The sequence below is a fragment of the Leopardus geoffroyi genome, chromosome D2 (genome assembly GCF_018350155.1).
Source record: "Leopardus geoffroyi isolate Oge1 chromosome D2, O.geoffroyi_Oge1_pat1.0, whole genome shotgun sequence".
In the NCBI taxonomy this organism is placed as follows: Eukaryota; Metazoa; Chordata; class Mammalia; order Carnivora; family Felidae; genus Leopardus; species Leopardus geoffroyi.
This window is the reverse complement of record NC_059334.1, coordinates 34,692,248-34,710,971: the sequence shown is the minus strand read 5'-3', so window position 1 is coordinate 34,710,971 and position 18,724 is coordinate 34,692,248. Positions and strand designations below refer to the sequence as shown.

General features: G+C 49.3%; 2 protein-coding genes across 2 annotated transcripts; both read left to right on the top strand.

Moving 5' to 3' along the window:
* Positions 1-578: 578 nt before the first annotated feature.
* On the top strand, positions 579-10,153 carry SYNPO2L (synaptopodin 2 like). The gene is made up of 4 exons (XM_045439614.1): positions 579-831; positions 2,005-2,156; positions 2,624-3,138; positions 6,374-10,153. The coding sequence occupies exons 1-4, from the start codon at positions 727-729 to the stop codon at positions 8,521-8,523; spliced, it is 2,922 nt and encodes a 973-aa protein (XP_045295570.1). The 5' UTR covers positions 579-726; the 3' UTR covers positions 8,524-10,153.
* Positions 10,154-12,088: 1,935 nt separating this feature from the next.
* Positions 12,089-18,415, top strand: MYOZ1 (myozenin 1). Its single transcript, XM_045439615.1, has 6 exons — positions 12,089-12,190; positions 13,454-13,544; positions 14,472-14,650; positions 16,249-16,492; positions 16,851-17,016; positions 17,920-18,415. Exons 2-6 carry the CDS (start codon positions 13,472-13,474, stop codon positions 18,149-18,151), a joined length of 894 nt encoding a protein of 297 aa, XP_045295571.1. The 5' UTR covers positions 12,089-12,190; positions 13,454-13,471; the 3' UTR covers positions 18,152-18,415.
* Positions 18,416-18,724: the final 309 nt, after the last annotated feature.

Genomic DNA, 18,724 nt, shown 5'->3' with positions numbered 1-18,724 from the left:
AATTCCTAAAGCTGAGGCCTGGGAATCATTATATATATATACGTTAATAGATTATTTCATTATACAATCATCTAATCCTATATGCTGCCTGTTATTTTAGGAAACCAGTAGTTTTAGTTTTAAAAAGCTACATTGCCCTCAGCACTGCAACGGGATATGGATCTCCATTTTGATTAACAGGTAAATTCATACAGCAAGATGAAGGAGGCACTCTTCTGGGGATCTTGTGAAATTGTGGAACAAGCCCAGCCATTTCTCGCCATGGAACTGAAGCCCACGCTGCTGCTGCCACTTGAAAATGAGCTTTGGAGGAAAGCAGTTGGGATTAGTCCGTGATCCTATTAGGGAAGGCACAGTCCCTGAAAGTGTATATATTAGTTAGAGCTAGTACTCTGAGTCCTGAGTAAAAGGCTCATGCAGGAGAACTGGGGAAAGGTGAGGGCATAAGTTTTGACTATAATTAGCTTTGGGAGTAATACAGCTGGGGGAGGGACGGGAGTACAGCCGGCAACTATTTTGAGCACAGCTCCGATTGACAGGACACGTGTGCTGGACTGTACTGATCCCAGGGCCAAGTTGCCTGCCTGTGGTGTGTGGTGTGGGGGGGAAGGCCTGGGGCAGCAGGAGCAGGACAGCCATACAGACAGGCCGGACGGGGTACCAGCGCCTCGACTTCTCTCCCTGGGACACTGTCCAAACTCCGAGGGCCATAGGCCAAGCTGAGCGATGGGTGCTGAGGAGGAGGTGCTGGTCACATTGTCAGGGGGAGCCCCCTGGGGCTTCCGACTTCAGGGGGGGGCCGAGCAGAGGAAACCTTTACAGGTGTCCAAGGTAAGGGAGAGCCCCTATTATTGAGGTTTCAGGGAAAGGGGAACCCAGGGGAATGTGGGAAGAGTCATGTGGTGGCCTTTAGGGGAGAAGTGGGAGGCTGTGAAGAAGAGGAGTGGGGGTGGGCAGGTGGGCAGGGAAGCATGCTCATCTGGTGGGAGGAGTAGTGTCTGAGCACAAGCTTCTTGTAAGGGGCTACTAGAAAAGAATTCCTGGTTTCTGGGAGCAGAAAAAAAGAAAGTTCCTGAGGCACCATAGTAGCAGAGGTCCTGTTCTGACCATCCAGTCTTTGCTCTCCTGAGTCTGTGCCTCTACTCCAAATTCCAGGAATATAGGGAAGGTTCTAATTTTTCTTTAAATTGATATGTGACGAGCTGAGGCTGTCTTACCCAGCCCTACCCTACCCTGCCCTGCCCTACCCTGCCCTGCCCAGGCCCTCACTGCCCCTCTTTCCCTTCACCAGACCCTTTCTCTCCCTATGCAAGACTTTTTAGGTGCTAGGAGGATTATGGCATGATCTGGCCTGTCAGATGAAGCTGTTATCTGTTTGGTTTCACCTCACAGGCTTAGTTTTCTCAACCATAAAATGTGGGTAATAACAGTACCTACTTCATTCTAAGGATTAAATGCAATAACACATGTGGAGTGCTTGGCACCATACCTAACATTTAGTAAGCACTCAATAAATGATAGCCATTATTACCAGTATTATTACTTTCACATATGTACATGTGTGTGCACGCATGGCACACATATACACAACCACAATCTCCCAGGATCTGCTGGACTCCCTCCAATCTGGAACACTGTTCTAAAATCTTGACCGTGTAGGTAATGGCCCCTGAGATTCCAAGGCCTAGAAGAGAACTACTGGCTAGTAAAGATATTGCCCTTGGAGGGAAATCTTGAGGTGATACAACTGCCATTCCCAGTACCTCCCCTCTGTAGTTTGCCCCCAGCCTCTTTGATGGAGTAATATGATGTATTACTCCCTCCAGTCTGCCCCTTCTTCCCTCTTGATAGGCTCCCTCAACTGTAGCTCCATACCCCTCCCACTTCTTACCCTGCAAAATATATCCCCTCCACACATAGGTCCTTCCTATCCTGATTCCTTTCATTCTATTCCCACTTGGAGCCCTCCCTCATCTGCTATCTCTCCTCCCAACACCTTCTCAGATCCGAAGACGGAGCCAGGCTGGCAGAGCGGGACTCCGAGAGAGGGACCAGCTTTTGGCCATCAATGGGGTCTCCTGTACCAGCCTCTCTCATGCCAGTGCCATGAGCCTCATTGATGCCTCAGGGAATCAGCTTGTCCTCACTGTGCGGCGGTATGGAACCCTCTCACCTCAGCCCACCCTCATCCCCCTAGTCCAGGGTTTCCAATGTCTATCCCAGCTCTGTGTCTCACTGCCCTGGCTTCAGCTACTATTAAGTACCCACTTCTTGTAAGTCTGGGCTGGAGTATAAATGTTTGTATATGCCTCCCAGAGGGCTTCAGTGTATCTGCAATTAAGGGATGGGGGTGTCGAGCAGGTATTTGAGTGTGTAGGCCTACTTCAACCCCTTGCCTGTCTCCTCGTCATCACATCTCCCTCTAAGCCCCTGTCCACTTACAGCCCTTCAAGCACATATGCCTCCCAGTTTGTCTTCATATCCCCATTCTTCCCAGCCCACTCGTTCAACCTATAGGCCAGTCACCTCTCTCCTCCTTTCCTTCCTTCTCCCATCCCCTCTAGATCTCTCTAGCTGTCAGTCATCCAGCCCACTTCTTAAGTACTGTCCTCTTTCCATCCAGGGTAGAGGATGAGGGGCCTGTGCGGTCTCCATCCCCTGGTGAGCTTCAAGTGTTGTCACCCTTATCTCCACTGAGTCCTGAGCCTCCTGGCGCTCCAGTTCCCCAGCCTCTTCAACCTGGGAGCCTCCTCTCACCCCCTGACAGTGAGGCTTACTACGGAGAGACAGACAGTGATGCTGATGGACCTGCCACCCAGGAGAAACCCCGCCGACCCCGCCGCAGAGGCCCCACAAGGCCCTCCCCTCCAGGAGCCCTACCTGATGAGGTCTACCTATCTGACAGCCCTGCAGAGCCAGCGCCTGCCGTAGCTGGCCCTCCCAGTCATGGTGACAGCCGTGTGAGCTCCCCATATTGGGAGGATGGGGCAGCCCTTCAGCCACCCCCAGCTGAGGCCCTGCTGTTGCCCCACGGCCCCCTCAGGCCTGGCCCTCATCTTATCCCTATGGTGGGGCCTGTTCCCCACCCAGTGGCAGAAGACCTCACTACCACCTACGCCCAGAAGGCCAAGCAAGCCAGTGAGTGCCTGAACCCTTTTTCCCTAGCCAGAATCCTTCAATCTGAACCCTAAATCTACCCCTCCGTAACCATGCTTTATGCTTCTTTTGGATATAGGCTTGGGGACAAGTGGAGAAGAGTGATGAGTAGGAGGGAAAAATAATTATTCTCACAGTCCCCATTATTTTTACTGTTCGAACCAGTGCGGCAAAAGGTGCAGGTGGTTCAACCCAACCCAGGAACAAAGTAGGGAAGCTGGAAAGGGACATGAAATCAACAAAGGGTTTGCTTGTTGTTGTTGCTATGATTTTGCTAAGTGTCAGACAGACAGGGTGAGGGCAGAGTGAAGACATGATGCAGGGGAGTATCTGGAAACAGGGCAGGAGCTTTTCAGTGTTAACTCCAGGCATAACATCAGAGCCACCTTTGACATTTGTAAATGCAGTTAGGATTCCTGGGACTGGGAGACTATGGGATAGTCATGAGATCCCTAGGAAGTGGCAGAGGGAGGGATCTTCGACTCCTTATCTCAGGCAAGAATGTGGGCCTGGGCAGAAAAAGCCTGTTCCACTTATCTCAAGCTCTTTGCTATTTTTGATGTGAGCTACAGAACAAGGTCTAAGGGTGAGCTTTTTCCCTGTCCCGTGCCTCTACCCCAGAGACCTTTGTTGTCACCTTGAAAATCTAGGATTACCCCTCTAGTTCTCATCTCTCATTTCTTCCCTCTACCGTTCTGATTCCTGGTCCATAGAACTTTGTGTGCCTAAGTCTGGGACAGAGGCTAAGGACATTGATAAAATAGAGACTGACATGCCTGAGAATGTCCAATATCCCACAAAGAAATTCCAGATGCATGCCCAGGATCCCATGCTTATCCCCAATTCTCATTTTAGCACCCCTCCCTTCCTATCATGCTGGGTTAGACTGCAGTTAGTGGCTCAAGATATTTTTAGCCAAGCAGACCTCATTGTCCAGTGGGGTGGGGTTGGGGGAAGGGTAGGCAGGTGTCCATGTCCATCACACCGGGGCTTGTGGGGCAGCAGAGAGAAGGGAGGGAGGGGGCCAGGCTCAAAAAATAGCACAGTGAGCTCATTCAGCTGCTAGCTCTAGGGACAAGACAAAGGGGCTTTAAAAGGCGTGGGGGGTGGCTCAAGCTGGTCCTGCTCCAGCCAACACTGCATTTCTCAGCATGGAGAACTTTGAGCCCATCAGCCAAGAGCCCTTCAGCCAAGCCAGCTACAACAAAGCCCCAGACCCAACTCCTGAGCTCCAGGACCCATTCTACGCAGGTACTACCCTCCCATAGCCAAGAGAGTTCTGGGATCTAGACTGGAAGGGAATACATCAACAGCTTAGGAAGGGGTGTCTTTGGGAAAGGTCTTATTCCTTATTCCTTCCTCCTTTTTGACTTCTTTCTTCTCTTCTCGGGAGAGTTTCACTGCCCCTTTCTCAGAATGGGCTGATGCTATGGCTACATGTCAAAGGGGTTTGTGACCACATGAGCTTTAGAAAACTCATGGGAGGGAATGTGTGTGAAAGAAAGAAGTATGAGTAATCTATAAATACATGAAGGCATGTATATGGGAGTCCATGGGAGGATATATGTGTGACCACGAAAGTGTCTGTATACATGTGTAGCTGGTGTCAAGAAGGCTTTAATAGTAATGGTTACTCACAGTGGGCCTTAGGGCTGCCATTAAATGCTAAATTTACCTACACTATCTCACTTAATCCTCATAGCAATCCTATGAGATAGCCATTATCATGCTCATTTACAGATGAGGAAACTGAACTTCAGTGAAATGAAGTAACTCTCCCAAGAACCAAAAACCTGAACTGAACTCTGGTTCCAGTGTCTATCTCTCATGCACAGTGCTATATTGTGGTATAAACGTTGGGATGGGTGGAATGAAAGCCCTAATTAGAAAGGAGCTTGGTATCTTGAGTGGAAAGCGGATGGAATTTCAAGAATTTTTCAGGAGGAACTAGGGATCGTGGATCAGAGTGTATCTGTGTCCAAGGCAGGGTCTTAGCAGCAGGGCATCCTCTCCCATTTCCTGGCCCCACCTCCTGGGCCCCACATGGCATAGGAAGCCCTGCCCAGGTTGCCCTTAGTACATAGTCCTTGTGTGTCTGCCTCTTAGTGACTGCCTGAGCTCTCTACCTACAAGGCTGACCCCCAAAGAAGCCCACCCCACTCCCACCACAGTTGGGTGGTGGTGGGGGGGGGAGGATATATTTAGCTGATGACCTCGAGGTATCCTAAAGATTTGGAGGGTTGCCTTGGTGAGCAGCACTCTGGCTTTTCCTGCATCTCAGATGTGAGGCTATCCCTGGCTGTGAGTATCAGGGGTGTGAGGCACAGAATAGTGCCCTGGTGGTTGGAAGGCCAATATCAGCTCTAAAATTTTGTCCAAACTACTAGTAACAGGGTCTCTGCAGGGGGAGCTCTGTGAAGAAGGAATATGCATGCGTGTGAATGTATTTGAGTGACTGTGCTTTTGTGTGGGTTCATGTGTATTTACATATGTTTATGTGAACTAGGGTATACATAAGCTGGGGTATATACGAATGAGAGAGAAGAGTACATATGAGAAAATATGCCCATAGCTGGCCTTCACTAGACCCACATGCTTGCTGAAATGTGTGGTGGTTATTTCTATGAATGTGTATGATGTGGACTACATAATGGAGGTGGAAATGTGAATGAAGATCCTTGTTCCTAAGGGTCCTTTGTGTCCCTACCATAGGGGTAGGGGTAAGAAGAGGAGATAAGTCCCTAAGTTTCTGAGAAGCCCCCTAACATGGTCTCTGTAGTAGAAGGAAAGTGTCCCTTCTCATTTTGTCTCTTCTTGGGACCTGCCTCATCTCCCTGGCTGCCATGGGAAGTGACTGTCCCTCACCTCCATTGCCAGCCAGGAATGGTGGGAGGCAGGGGAAGAATGTGTGGGGGGTGGGTAAGAGCTCATCTCCAGGAAAATAGAAGCAGAGTAGAGGGGAGAGAGGATAGAAGGAGAGACGTGGTCAGAGCGGTGTGAGGACAGCCAACCAGAATCTGCCTTCCCTTCAACTGTCCTTGGTTTCACCTTTCACCTACCACTCTGCCCCAAGTCAGAGGACTTTGCCACAGGCAAAAGACATTGTAGATCAGGCCAGTGAAAAGAGAGTAGGTGGGAGGGCTGAGGAAACTGGCTGGGGTGTGGGGAATAGGACTAGAAGACATTCACTGACCATTTTCCCTCCTGGCTTCCTCAGAACTGCAACGGGCAGAGAGCCTCCAAGAGAAGAGTGTGAAGGAGGCTAAGACCAAATGCCGCACGATCGCATCCCTTCTAACTGCAGCCCCCAACCCCCACTCCAAGGGGGTGCTTATGTTTAAGAAACGACGGCAGAGAGCCAAGAAGTACACCCTAGTGAGCTTTGGGGCTGCGGCTGGGACAGGTGCTGAGGAAGAAGACGGGGTTCCTCCAACCAGCGAGTCGGAGCTGGACGAAGAGGCCTTCTCCGACGCCCGCAGCCTCACCAACCAGTGCGACTGGGACAGCCCCTATCTGGACATGGAGCTGGCCAGGCCAGGCTCAGCTGCAGGAGAGGCCCAGGGCAGGGGGCTGGGAGGGCAGCTGAGTGAGGCCTCCGGCAGAGGGGTCCAGCTCTTTGAACAGCAGCGCCAGCGCACAGCCTCCAGCACCCAGGAGCTGGCACGGGATGGTCCAGCAACCGTGCTCAATGGGCAGGACCTGCAATCACCACCTCGGGCCCAGAGTGCTCCTCCGGAAGCAGCTATACTCGCATCCAGTCCTTCCCCAGCCCCTGTAGTCAGCCCCACCCCCTTCTTCCCAGGCAGTGGAGCTCCAACCCCGGCTCCAAACATCTTTAACCGGTCAGCTAGGCCCTTTACTCCAGGCTTACAAGGGCAGCGGCCAGGTACCACCTCGGTTATTTTTCGACCCCTAGCCCCCAAGAGGGCGAATGAAAGCCTGGGAGGTCTCAGCCCCGTCGCACCGCCCTTCCTGTCCTCTCAGGGGCCCACCCCTCTGCCCAGCCACGTGCTGGCCTCCGGTTCCCCCAGCACTCCACGCACCTCAGGCCCCGTGACAGCTACAAGTTCCCTGTACATCCCAGCCCCCAACCGTCCCGTAACGCCAGGCGGAGCCTCGGAGCCCCCCGCTCCCCCTAGTGCCGCTGCCATGACCTCCACCGCTTCTATCTTCCTATCGGGACCTCTGAGACCAGCTGCGCGTCCAGAGGCTCCCGCCCCAGGCCCCGGGGCGCCTGAGCCACCCAGCGCTCGGGAGCAGCGCATTTCCGTGCCAGCTGCCCGCACTGGCATCCTCCAGGAGGCCCGGCGACGGGGGACCCGGAAGCAGATGTTCCGGTCGGGAAACGAGGAGACGAAGAACTCCCCCAACCCCGAGCTCTTGTCGTTGGTGCAGAACCTGGATGAAAAACCCCGAGCCGGGGGAGCGGAATCTGGTCCAGAGGAAGATGCTCTGAGCCTTGGAGCTGAAGCCTGCAATTTCATGCAGCCACCAGGGGGCAGGAGTTACAAGGCTCTGTCTCACGTGACGCCTAAAACCGCTCCTCCAATGACTCCCAAGACACCGCCCCCAATGACTCCTAAGACTCCACCCCCAGTGGCTCCTAAGCCCCCTTCTCGTGGGTTCCTTGATGGGCTAGCGAATGGGTCAGCCCATTCGGCTGGAATCCCTGAACCAGCAAGGCTTCAGGGCAGGGGTGGGGAGCTGTTTGCCAAGCGGCAGAGCCGAGCAGACAGGTATGTGGTAGAAGCTACACCTAGTCCTGGCTTTGGCCCTGGCCCTAGGCCCAGAAGCCCTTCCCCTACACCATCACTGCCCTCTTCCTGGAAATATTCACCCAACATCCGTGCCCCACCTCCTATTGCTTACAACCCACTGCTATCACCCTTTTTCCCCCAGGGTGCTCGAACTCTCCCTAATAAGGCCCAATCCCAGGGTCCTCGGGCAACCCCTAAGCAGGGTATCAAGGCTCTGGATTTCATGCGGCACCAGCCCTACCAACTTAAAACTGCCATGTTCTGTTTTGATGAGGTTCCCCAGACTCCTGGCCCCACCTCTTCAGGGCCCCCCAAAACTGCCCGAGTCCAGGAGATCCGCCGATTTTCCACTCCAGCACCCCAGCCCACTGCAGAACCCCTGGCCCCCACTGTTCTTGCCCCACGAGCAGCCACTACATTGGATGAGCCCATCTGGAGGTCAGAGCTGGCCTCAGCCCCTGTTCTTAGCCCAGGACCTCCTCCAGAGTCTCCCAGGGGTCTTGGAACTTCCCCTAGCTCCTGTGGCTTCCAGGTAGCCAGGCCTCGGTTCTCAGCCACCAGAACTGGATTGCAGGCTCATGTGTGGAGGCCAGGGGCAGGCCACCACTGAGTGGGGTACAGCTCCCAGGACCAAGGAGAGGTGGAACATCCTGTTCATAAAGTTGCTTCTCCAACCTATCCCATGCCCTCTCTCAGGCATCCGGAGGCTAAATTCCCTCCTGCCAGAGATAGTTTTGGAGTTGGTGTCCCATCCTCCTGGCTCCCAACCTCCCTGCTGCTTTCCAACCTACTATCTCTGCTTTGTTATCTGTGCTTCCCTTTGTCTCTGTAGCTCCTTTTGTGGGTCTTTGTCTTTATCTCAGTCTCTCGACCCACACTCCTCCACTGGTCTCTCTTTCTCTACATTTGTGCTTTTCTCTGTGAGCCTCATTTTAACATTCAATGAGAAGCACACAGAGAAGTTACCAGTGAGACCTCAAGCAAGCTTACCATCAGGCAGGCTTCAAAAGGACTAAATTGATCCCTGCACTAAATCGCTCTCTACTCCTCCCTCTCATTTTCCAAGCTTGGCTGGCATATATCTAGGCATGTATGTGTACATTTGTGTATGTGCAAATGTGTGTGAGCACAGATGTGTTCTTATGTCTGAGGCAAGAGTAAGAGGAGAGGTCTAAATAAAGACCAAATCTGGGTCTTCCCCCTGTATTGATGAAAGAATGGTCAGATAGCCAGATAGTGGGGAGAAAGGTGGACTGGACTCAAAGATCAGTGTCTGTAGCGGGGGTACAGCATCTTGTGAAACTCACAGATTATGAGAAGACTTGAAGGGCCAGAGCAGTTTGTAAGGGCTGAGTTATACCAGCTAGACCAGGAATAGAATTAAGAATTCTATTCATCAGGGGGTGCCTGGCTGGCTCAGTTGGAGTAGCAAGCAACTCTTGATCTCAGAGTCATGAGTTTGAGCCCCACATTGGGTGTAGAGATTACTTAAATAAATAAAAAACTTGAAAAAAAAAAACGAATTCTATTCATCAGGATTTAAGAGCAACTTAAGAGACCCATGCTAAGCTATAAGGATCCAGGAAGTGGAAAAGAAAGACAAAGAATTTCTTCTGAGAATGAAAAAAAAATCATTGGCTTCATTGCCTCATGCACCTAAGACAGAAAGGAGGGAGAAAAGTGCCATGGTGTGAGAAGTGACATAGAAACCAGGAGCAGAGCAGAATGAATGAAATTAATTGAGCCACAGAGAGGAGCATGGGGAGGGAAAGAGAGACAGTAGGGGTGGGTTTCAAGAAACTCACTGTGTACAAGAGGGGGATTGGGGAAAAATTTGAGAGAGAAGAATGCATTTGTCAGAGTGAAGATGGATGATGGTAGGGGGATGTGAGAGTGTGTACTGAGTGTTGGAGGAATACGTGGTGTCTGTGCTACTTCCTTTGAGTCTGGCCTTCTGCCTTCTGCAACTTGTCATGATGACCTGGGAAAGGGCAAGGAAATACCCAGAGCCAAAACCTCTTTTCAGTCCTACCCCATCCCCCGAACCCTAGCTTTTGTTCCTTTCCAGCTTCTGGTCCTGATCTCTGATCCTAGATGGGTATGGACTCCCTTTTCACCATGACCACCACCAGGCAATCACGTTTGCTGCTTGATCTGGATTGATCGCTTCCTTTGCATATTGGGTGTGAGTCACAGTACTTTGGTTTGTGCACAAGAATAAACTTAAGCTCCAAATCTTCTGTTGCTGTCATCTCTTCTAGTTTTATTCCTAAATCCTAATTCTCTTCCATCTTTTCTAACCCTGATCTCCTGATTCCTGATCTCTTTCTCCATTCCTGCCCTATTTTTCATCCTTTACCCTTCACCCCCTAGTCTTTTGCTCTTCTTTAACCAGTTCTGTCCCACTCCAATTTAGCCACCTCCACCATTCCCCTTGGTTCTCACTGCCTGCATTCTCCATCCAGATACTCCCCTTTTCCATCTCCTGCTCCATACTTCCCAATCAAGGCCACAATTTCAGAACCAAGAGGAGTGGAAAGTCCCTCCGAGCTTTTGCCATCATGTCCTACCTCTCTGGAGGAAACGATGATATTTCCATGGGAAAGCAATGCCTGGAGGTGAAGATGGGATGGGAGAAGGAAGAAGAGAGGGTGGATCAGTGTGGATTGAGTTTCATATATAAGAGAAGGCACTAGAGGTAGGCTAGAAATTAAGGACTTCTGAGAAGGTAAGTGCCATTACTCCAGCAGGGGGCATATTTGTGCAAATAACCAGGCCCAGGACCCTGATGCTCCCAAGTACAGTCTTAGAATTCCAAAGGAAGGGCCCAGGGAGCATAGGTTGAATTTTGTCTTCATCCACCTGGTAGTTCTAGGTACTCAATCATAGCAGACAAAAATTTTGGTTTTTTTTTGTTGTTGTTGTTGTTGTTTGTTTGTTTTTGAGAGTAGGATGGTGGTGATGACAAAATCACAAGTTTGCCGTTCATGTTTTTTCTTCTAATTGCTTCTTTGGGTTGGGAAGGCATGGAGAAGGAGGACAAAAGATGAGAGAGATCTGGATGTTAAACTGGTCTGGGCAGAGGCCAACTAGAGGGGAGTAGGATGATCTTTCAGCCCCTAGGCTGAGCCTGAAAATTTCAGGACAGGAAAAGACAAGATCAGGAAGAGTGGAGAGCTCACAGAGTGACAGAAGGGCATTCCAGAAGCTGCAAAGTCACTTACTAAAGCAGCCACAATAGGATGGTGGTGGCTGCAACAGAGGTGCAGCGTGCAGCAGCAGCTGGTTCCAGAATCTGAGCAGGAGGTGGAAGAGGATGTAGGATGTTCATGTAGCTACTGAGGAAGGGACTGGGCAAATGACAGGATTCTTTTAAGGAAGCTCTCAAACTTATACCCTTGCCCAAGGGCTTCTCTGAAACAGTATGAATGGGACAATCTAGATCCTATTGGGTGTGTGCTCCTTTTGAGGAAAATCCCAAGTGGAAACCCTAGAGAGCAAGGACCTGGCAGGTTAGAAGCCTACCTGTACATCTCAGACACCAACATTTATCCTGCAAAACAGGCTGAACTGAGCACCCCAACAGCAAATGGGGACGAAAGGGGAGAAATTGGTCAAGTCTTCCCCACCTCATCTCTGACAGCATAGGAAGCACTGGGTTTGGTTAATTTGGTCCCTTGTCCTGCCAAGATCTAGCTTTCCCAGAGAAAAGATCAACTCATCGAGGAACTTTTAAAACATTGTGAACAGATTTCCTTTCCCCAAACATAGCCCCTTAAGCCCTCCCACTCCCAAAATGTACCCATATAGTCCCTGCAGCTCCAGCCTGGATTGGTTCTGAGTGACTCTCCAGACATGTTCTCCAAATTCTTGCTCTCCAAATTCTTGTCCACCGTTTTCTGTTTGCTTCCTCTTTCCCACACAGTTTTCAATTTTTCCCTGAATGCTTCTTTGGATCTCAGACTCTAGATGCCAAGAAAGGGGAGTCTCTGGGCAGACTGATCCCTGGCTCAGACAGCTTAGTGGGAGAATCCCAAAGGCTTTTCCTCTCCTTCCTGAGCCTCTGGGCAAGGAGGGCGGGATCTTGGTTCCAGGGTCTCAGTACCCCCAGTGCCATTTGAGCTGCTTGTACTCATCATCTCTATTAATAACTACCCTCCCTCCCCCACTGCCAGTGCTGCCCCCACGCCTGCCCAGCTCGGGTTCTCCGGTCACAGCAGCTCAGTCCTCCAAAGCTGCTGGACCCCCAGGAGAGCTGACCACCACCTCTGCAGCCGGTAAGTTCCAGCTCTATGGCCAGAGGGGCTGGAGACCACTCTGTTGACTGCTGTGTCTGTGTCTGCAAGAGTGACCCTTGATCCTGGGAGACTTGTCTCCCTCCCCTATCTATGCTCTGCTCTCAGCTGTCCAGTTCAGGGGAGCCACAGAGTTGGAAGAAGAGGGGCTTAGGAGGGTGGGGGAAATGGAGATGTTGAAGGAGGCACTGGAGTAATAAGAAGGGGATCTGAGAGGCTGGATGGGAAAAAGAACCTAGTTAGGGCTGAGAAAAGTATAGTAAATGCCCATTTATCAGTTCCGGGGGTCTTGTCTCAGCATACCCCATTAAGTTAGTAGAAATGCAGATGTGTTGTGAAATAGGACTCAGCAGAAAGACAGCGTTTTGCTGAGTGCCAACTTCTGTTAAGGAAGGGCTGGAGTCTGCATCTTTTCCCAGCTTGTCCCCCTCCACTGCCAGATTCTATTATTATGTTCCTATCCCCCCTCAATTCCCTACCGCTATGATATTGCTGAACTGATATGCATCAAGGTTCAAATGCCCCCGGCCTTCCTCTCCACCCCAGCTCTGGGGTCTGGGGCGGGAGCTACTGAAAGGGAGCAAGGATCACTGCTGTGACCTCCCAGGCCACACTCCAGCTGGCCCAATAGAGGAGCAACAACCTCTCCTTCCTATGGAGAATGTTTTGGGCCGAATCTCCTTGACCCTGGCAGAATATTTTTCTGTGCCACTGCCCTCTGCACCCCTGCCAGGGCTTGAGGAAGACTGAGGAAAGACCCAGAGTTGGGAATTACAGCCCCAATCTGAGATCCCCATGAAAATAAAAACTTGAAGTCATGCCAAGCCAATGAAACCTGGGTGCAGCGCCCAGCCTGTGTGTTGTTTGTTTTACTCACTGCCCCCAACACATACCGTGTTCCTAATCCCTGCACCAGCTCTATTTTAACAGTAGAAAGGAGGTTTATAGAAGGTAGGGGCAGAGGGTGCATCTATACTTTCTGCCTCACCTCCAAGAAAGGAGAAGCCCTAGAACAATGGGTTTTCACCCATTGTTTTTTCCCCCTTTTTAGGGAAAAATATACGTTTATTATATATATATATATATATATATATATATATATATATATATATGTATATACACATATACATATATATATATACCCTTAACCTGAAGCCCTTAACCCCAAGTTAAGAAGTACTACCTTACTGCAGATACCTTCCAGTCCCTGTCCATCCTCCAACTCCCCCCTCTCACCCTATTCAGGCTGAATCTGCCTCCACAATGCCACTCTCAGGAACCCCAGCCCCAAACAAGAAGAGGAAATCCAGTAAGCTGATCATGGAACTAACTGGAGGTATGGCATATTTGCACCTACCTAGTGTAGGGACTTCTTGTTAAGAGCATCTCAGCCTCAGAAGTCCCAGAAAAATCATAAAGTTAAATAACGTGAAGAGATATGAAGAGACAGGAGAAATTCTGGGGGGGGGGGGCAGGGAGAAAGGTGGAGAAAGGATTCAACACTGATCACACACCCTTCCACCCTTTTCACCTTGTAATCTGAGACAATAATATCCTTGCCATATCACCCAATGCAGGTCCAGGACAACAGGACTCACAGGTCAGTGAGGTATGTTTGAGGAAAAAAATATATATGATGGAGACTGGCACAGAGTAAAGTCTCAGTAAATGGTTAATTTCCTTACTTCCCCTCCCTCCACCCCTCCAGTGCTAGGGAACCTGTGGAAACACATAAAATGGAAAAATACTTAGACTTTTTTTTTTTTTTCCTGGGGGGTGGTAGGAGTATATGCATATGAAGAGCTCTCCCAATGCCCAAAGTCTGTCTGCAGCCAGGGTTCACTGAGGGGAAGAGAAAGGAAAGTAGTTAAGACAGAAATCTGTATTTAGATTTGGTCAACTCCACACAGTGTTGGCCTTTGGGCTTTCCCCCAGGCTACAGTCTCCCCAGTGGTCTCCACCTATGATGTTCCTTTAGTCTTTTTGCCCTGCACCCCATGTCTCTGCCCCTTCTGCCTTATTCACTCTCTCCACTCTGGTATACTGATTCCACTTTGCACCCCAGTTCCTGTGCATTGTCTCCAACTCCAAACCCAGGAAATAAAAATTTCTCACAAACTACATAGAACTTCATCAGACAGTATCTGCTCACCTCTGGGATCTCTGCAGGAGACACACATGCTTAGTTGTGGTTGGCATCTGTATTCTGAACCTAGAAAACCTTACTTTTCTCCTTGTCTCTTCCTCCCCACCTCCCTGGAAGGTCGACAGGAGAGCTCAGGCCTGAACCTGGGCAAGAAGATCAGTGTCCCAAGGGATGTGATGTTGGAAGAGCTGTCGCTGCTCACTAATAGGGGCTCCAAGATGTTCAAACTGCGGCAGATGAGGGTAGAGAAATTTATTTATGAGAACCACCCTGATGTCTTCTCTGACAGCTCAATGGTAAGTTCGGAACTTTATAACTCTCACAGCCTAGTGCCTCTTCTGACAGTTTTTTGGTGGGCCCTGAATCTCCAAAATACCACCAACCTCCCCTCTCTGCAAATTTATAAGCTTATTTAGTCCCCAGATATATTAAACCTCCAGGGTGAGTTACAGCCCACTTCTGAAACTCAGTCTCTATCTTAGAGCCAGTGAAGGGGAGGTGGGGGTGAAGAGTACACACCCTCAGGGGGAAAATTCCTTCCCAGTATGGCTAAGTGTTAAAGATAGGGCTGCCAGATAAGACAGGACACCCAGTCCTATATTTTAAAGTTGAGATATGCATGAATAATTTTTTAGTAAAGTATGTCCCATGAAGTATTTGGGACATAAAAATTTAATTTAGTTCAATTTAAAAAATACAAGATACCAGTTAAATTTTAATTTCAGATATGTGACGAATACTCTCTTGTATGTAAATATGTCCTATGCAATATTTGAAGTGTATTTATAGTAAAAAAGTATTCGTTGTGTCTCTAAGATTCAAATTTAACTGATGTCCTATAATTTTATTTGATGAATCTGGTAACCCTACAACGAGTTAAGTGAATTTTTATAAACATCTCCTTCTTGAGCCATTCTTTTATCTATAGGATCTAAGGACTCTGGATGTGGGAACTGAAACTGTCTTCTAAGATAGTGAGAATTCTCTAGTGAGAATCATTCTCCAAAGAGAAGGAGGGATTGGAAGGGTGCCAGGCACAAGATGTTATAGCCGAGAAGGAGGGGATCTTCTCCATTACCTTTCCTCCCCCTCTACCTTCACTGGGCAGCCAGGGGAAAGTGGAAATAGATGCCTACATGGGGCCAGAGGCAGGACTTTCTGTCATTGGCCCTTATGTAGGAGCAGAGCAAAAATGCTGAGCTGGTCATATCTAACTTTAGGAGGCCAAAAGCCCTCCTCCCTGGCTGGGTCTGGTTACACTGGTTGGAGCATAGGGGTGTGCATGGTGGGGTGGCTAGGAGAGCCTCCTGAAGGAGTTGGTGGGGTTATTTTTAGGCTTTGGGGCTGAATCCAGTGTTGCCCTTTTGGTCACCCTTCCCCCTACCTGCTACAGTTTCACGGTCAGGAAGTCCTGGTTCAACAGGCACCAAGAGCAGAGAGGGAGAGGAAGAGAAAGACAAAGACAAAGAAGAGAGTTCTGTCTGTTAGACAAGATAAAGAAAAAGAAGAGGCAGACATCTCTCTAGCTTTTCAAATTAAGCCTGGGTTCTCTGCCCCAACCCCATCCTTTCAAATTATAGTGGGGTGCAAGTCTTGGTCCTCTTTGCCTTGGTAAGGATGGGAAAGGAAAGTGTGGAGAATGAGTTGTCCCTACCTTAAGGTGTAACTGGAGGAACTGAGCCAAGGGGGGGTCCTATCCATTAGGAGAGTTCAGTTCCTCTCTGTCAGGCTATCCACTATCCACCTTTTGGAGGGGAGATCTCAGAGGGTTCAGTGTCTTCTGGTTGGCCATTTTCTCTGATCATCTCCTCCTTGCTATGCACACCACCTTTGTCTTTGTATATTTCCCATACCCATTGCGTAACCTTCCCCTTAATTTGTTCTTTCTTTACAGGATCACTTCCAAAAGTTCCTTCCCACAGTTGGGGGACAGCTGGGCACAGCTGGTCAGGGATTCTCCTACAGCAAAGGCAGCAGTGGAGGCCAGGCAGGGGGAAGTGGCTCTGCCAGACAGTATGGCTCTGACCAGCAGCACCATCAGGGCTCTGGGTCTGGATCTGGGGGTACAAGTGGTCCTGGGGGCCAGAATGGCAAAGGAAGAACTGCTGGAACAGCAGGGGTTGGCGAGACAGGAACAGGCAAGTATCCTTATGCAAGAGTAATGTTATCTGGTTCTTAGAGCAGAGATATCCCCAGGAATGAGGCCTAGACTGGGTTTAGGGAGCAAGGGAGGCCTGCTGAGGTACCTAGATGGACTCTCTTACCCCAGGAGAATGCCAAAATGTGTCTATTTCACCCAGGAGCTTGATCTTTCTGTCACCTTTCTGGCTTTTCAGTTTCAGTCACAGATCTGCCCTTGGGCTGTCAGGATTCCACAAAACTAGCACAATTACCAAGATTGGCCCCAGCAACTTCCCTAGTACAGAGGTGTAAGACTAACTTCCACTGGCTGCTAACTGCTATTATTGACTCAATTTTCTCTCCCTTGGCTGCCAGGAGACCAGACAGGTGGAGAAGGAAAACATATCACTGTGTTCAAGACCTATATTTCCCCATGGGAGCGAGCTATGGGGGTTGACCCTCAGCAAAAAGTGGAACTTGGCATCGACCTGCTGGCCTATGGGGCCAAAGCTGAGCTTCCCAAATATAAGTCCTTCAACAGGTAGGGGGTATGAGGAAGCAACCAGATGCATTCCAGTGTGTGGCACAATGTGCTTAGTTGGAATGGAGACTTTGGTTCAAATGTTTCAGAAGGAGGCTGATGAGGGAAGGAAGGAATATGGGGACCCAAATTGAAAGCCTTTGCTTTTTTCACTCTAACTCAGAGAAATAGTGCAGTATGATGGAGGAAACATTTGCTGTGAGGCAAGATTTGAATTTTAGTTCACTTCACCACTTATTAGCAGAGTGGGCATGGGACAGTCACCCTACTTCTGAGCCTTGGTTGCCTTGCTCTAAAATGGGAATAATATATTACATGTTTAAAGGACTCTTGAAGTTCCCTTCATTCAAGGTTAGGATTTCATTACTGTCCCTGTAGGAGGATTCTATTTCCTTATTCTCTAGTAAGGCTTAAGTATCTATTCTTTTGGAATTGGGCTTCTCTAGACTGTGAACAGGAGATCTGTGTGAAAGCAGAATGGGGAAGCACCATTCTTTTGCATTTGGTCCTAAGAAGCCTGAATTCTCCAGGCAATGTTAATTCCTGTCACCAAGCCATGTGCTATCCACTGGAGGTGGGGTAGGAGTTGTGTGTGTGTGTGGGTGGGGGGGTCTACACTGTATTTTAAGGTAGTCTCAGACCCTTGGGTCTATAGTGTCTAAGTCACAACTACCCATGAACCTCTTTATCTAGTACCCCACTAGACTCCTTTTCTCATCATTAGCTCTGGAGAAAAAAGCAAACCAGGAATAGGGAATGGAGCACTAAGGGAGAAAAAGGAGTGCAGAAGCAACCTAAATTAAAATTCACAGACTTCCCCATTCTCAAAAAAGGGTAACACCTCACTGATAAAGCTGTTCCTTTTGTTCTGGTTTTTAATTAAATAATGTATTCTCTTTTCAGGACGGCAATGCCTTATGGTGGATATGAGAAGGCCTCCAAACGCATGACCTTCCAGATGCCCAAGTTTGACCTGGGGCCCCTACTGAGTGAACCCCTGGTCCTTTACAACCAGAATCTCTCCAACAGGCCTTCTTTTAATCGAACCCCTATTCCCTGGCTGAGCTCTGGGGAGCCAGTAGACTACAACGTGGATATTGGCATCCCCTTGGATGGAGAAACAGAGGAGCTGTGAGGTGTTTCCTCCTCTACTTTGAATTAAATTTCTCTTCTCAGGTTCTAATTTGGAGAGAGAATGTTAAGCAGGATGCCCTCACTGTAAATCCAGTATCCTTGTGGGAATGGAGGGGGAAAAGGAGGGAGAGATCTGCCTTTCCAGTCTTCACTCCAAGTCCCCACTCCAAGCATCCTTTCTCACCAACTTGCTCTGTATGGAACCTGCTCTTTTATGGAATTTGCTCTGCCACTGGTAACAGTCAATAAACTTTGAAGAAATGAACTCATTCTTCCTCTGATATTTGAGGGCAGATAAAAACTAAGGCTAACAATGCACAGAGGCTAATTAAAGTCAAGTACTAAACGTTCATTATTCAGACTTCAAGACCAGACTTGAGCTCTGGTTGCTTACATACCACACCCATGTCCACACCCACAAGACCATATTCATAGGTGTATACAAAGACATACTTACTCAATGGTACATAAGACAATCATGCACAAACACATGTGTTGGTCCATATGTGGGCAAAACTAAGAAGCTATTGTGTGCAGTGGTTAGGAAGTAGGTGTTGGTGACCTTAGTGTTAGT

Coding starts and splice junctions, on each gene's coding strand:
- SYNPO2L (XM_045439614.1), top strand. CDS start 727: ATGGGTGCTGAGGAGGAGGTGCTGGTCACATTGTCAGGGGGAGCCCCC. Junction 832..2,004: donor AACCTTTACAGGTGTCCAAG/GTAAGGGAGAGC, acceptor ACACCTTCTCAG/ATCCGAAGACGGAGCCAGGC. Junction 2,157..2,623: donor CTTGTCCTCACTGTGCGGCG/GTATGGAACCCT, acceptor CTTTCCATCCAG/GGTAGAGGATGAGGGGCCTG.
- MYOZ1 (XM_045439615.1), top strand. CDS start 13,472: ATGCCACTCTCAGGAACCCCAGCCCCAAACAAGAAGAGGAAATCCAGT. Junction 13,545..14,471: donor GATCATGGAACTAACTGGAG/GTATGGCATATT, acceptor CCTCCCTGGAAG/GTCGACAGGAGAGCTCAGGC. Junction 17,017..17,919: donor AAATATAAGTCCTTCAACAG/GTAGGGGGTATG, acceptor TTCTCTTTTCAG/GACGGCAATGCCTTATGGTG.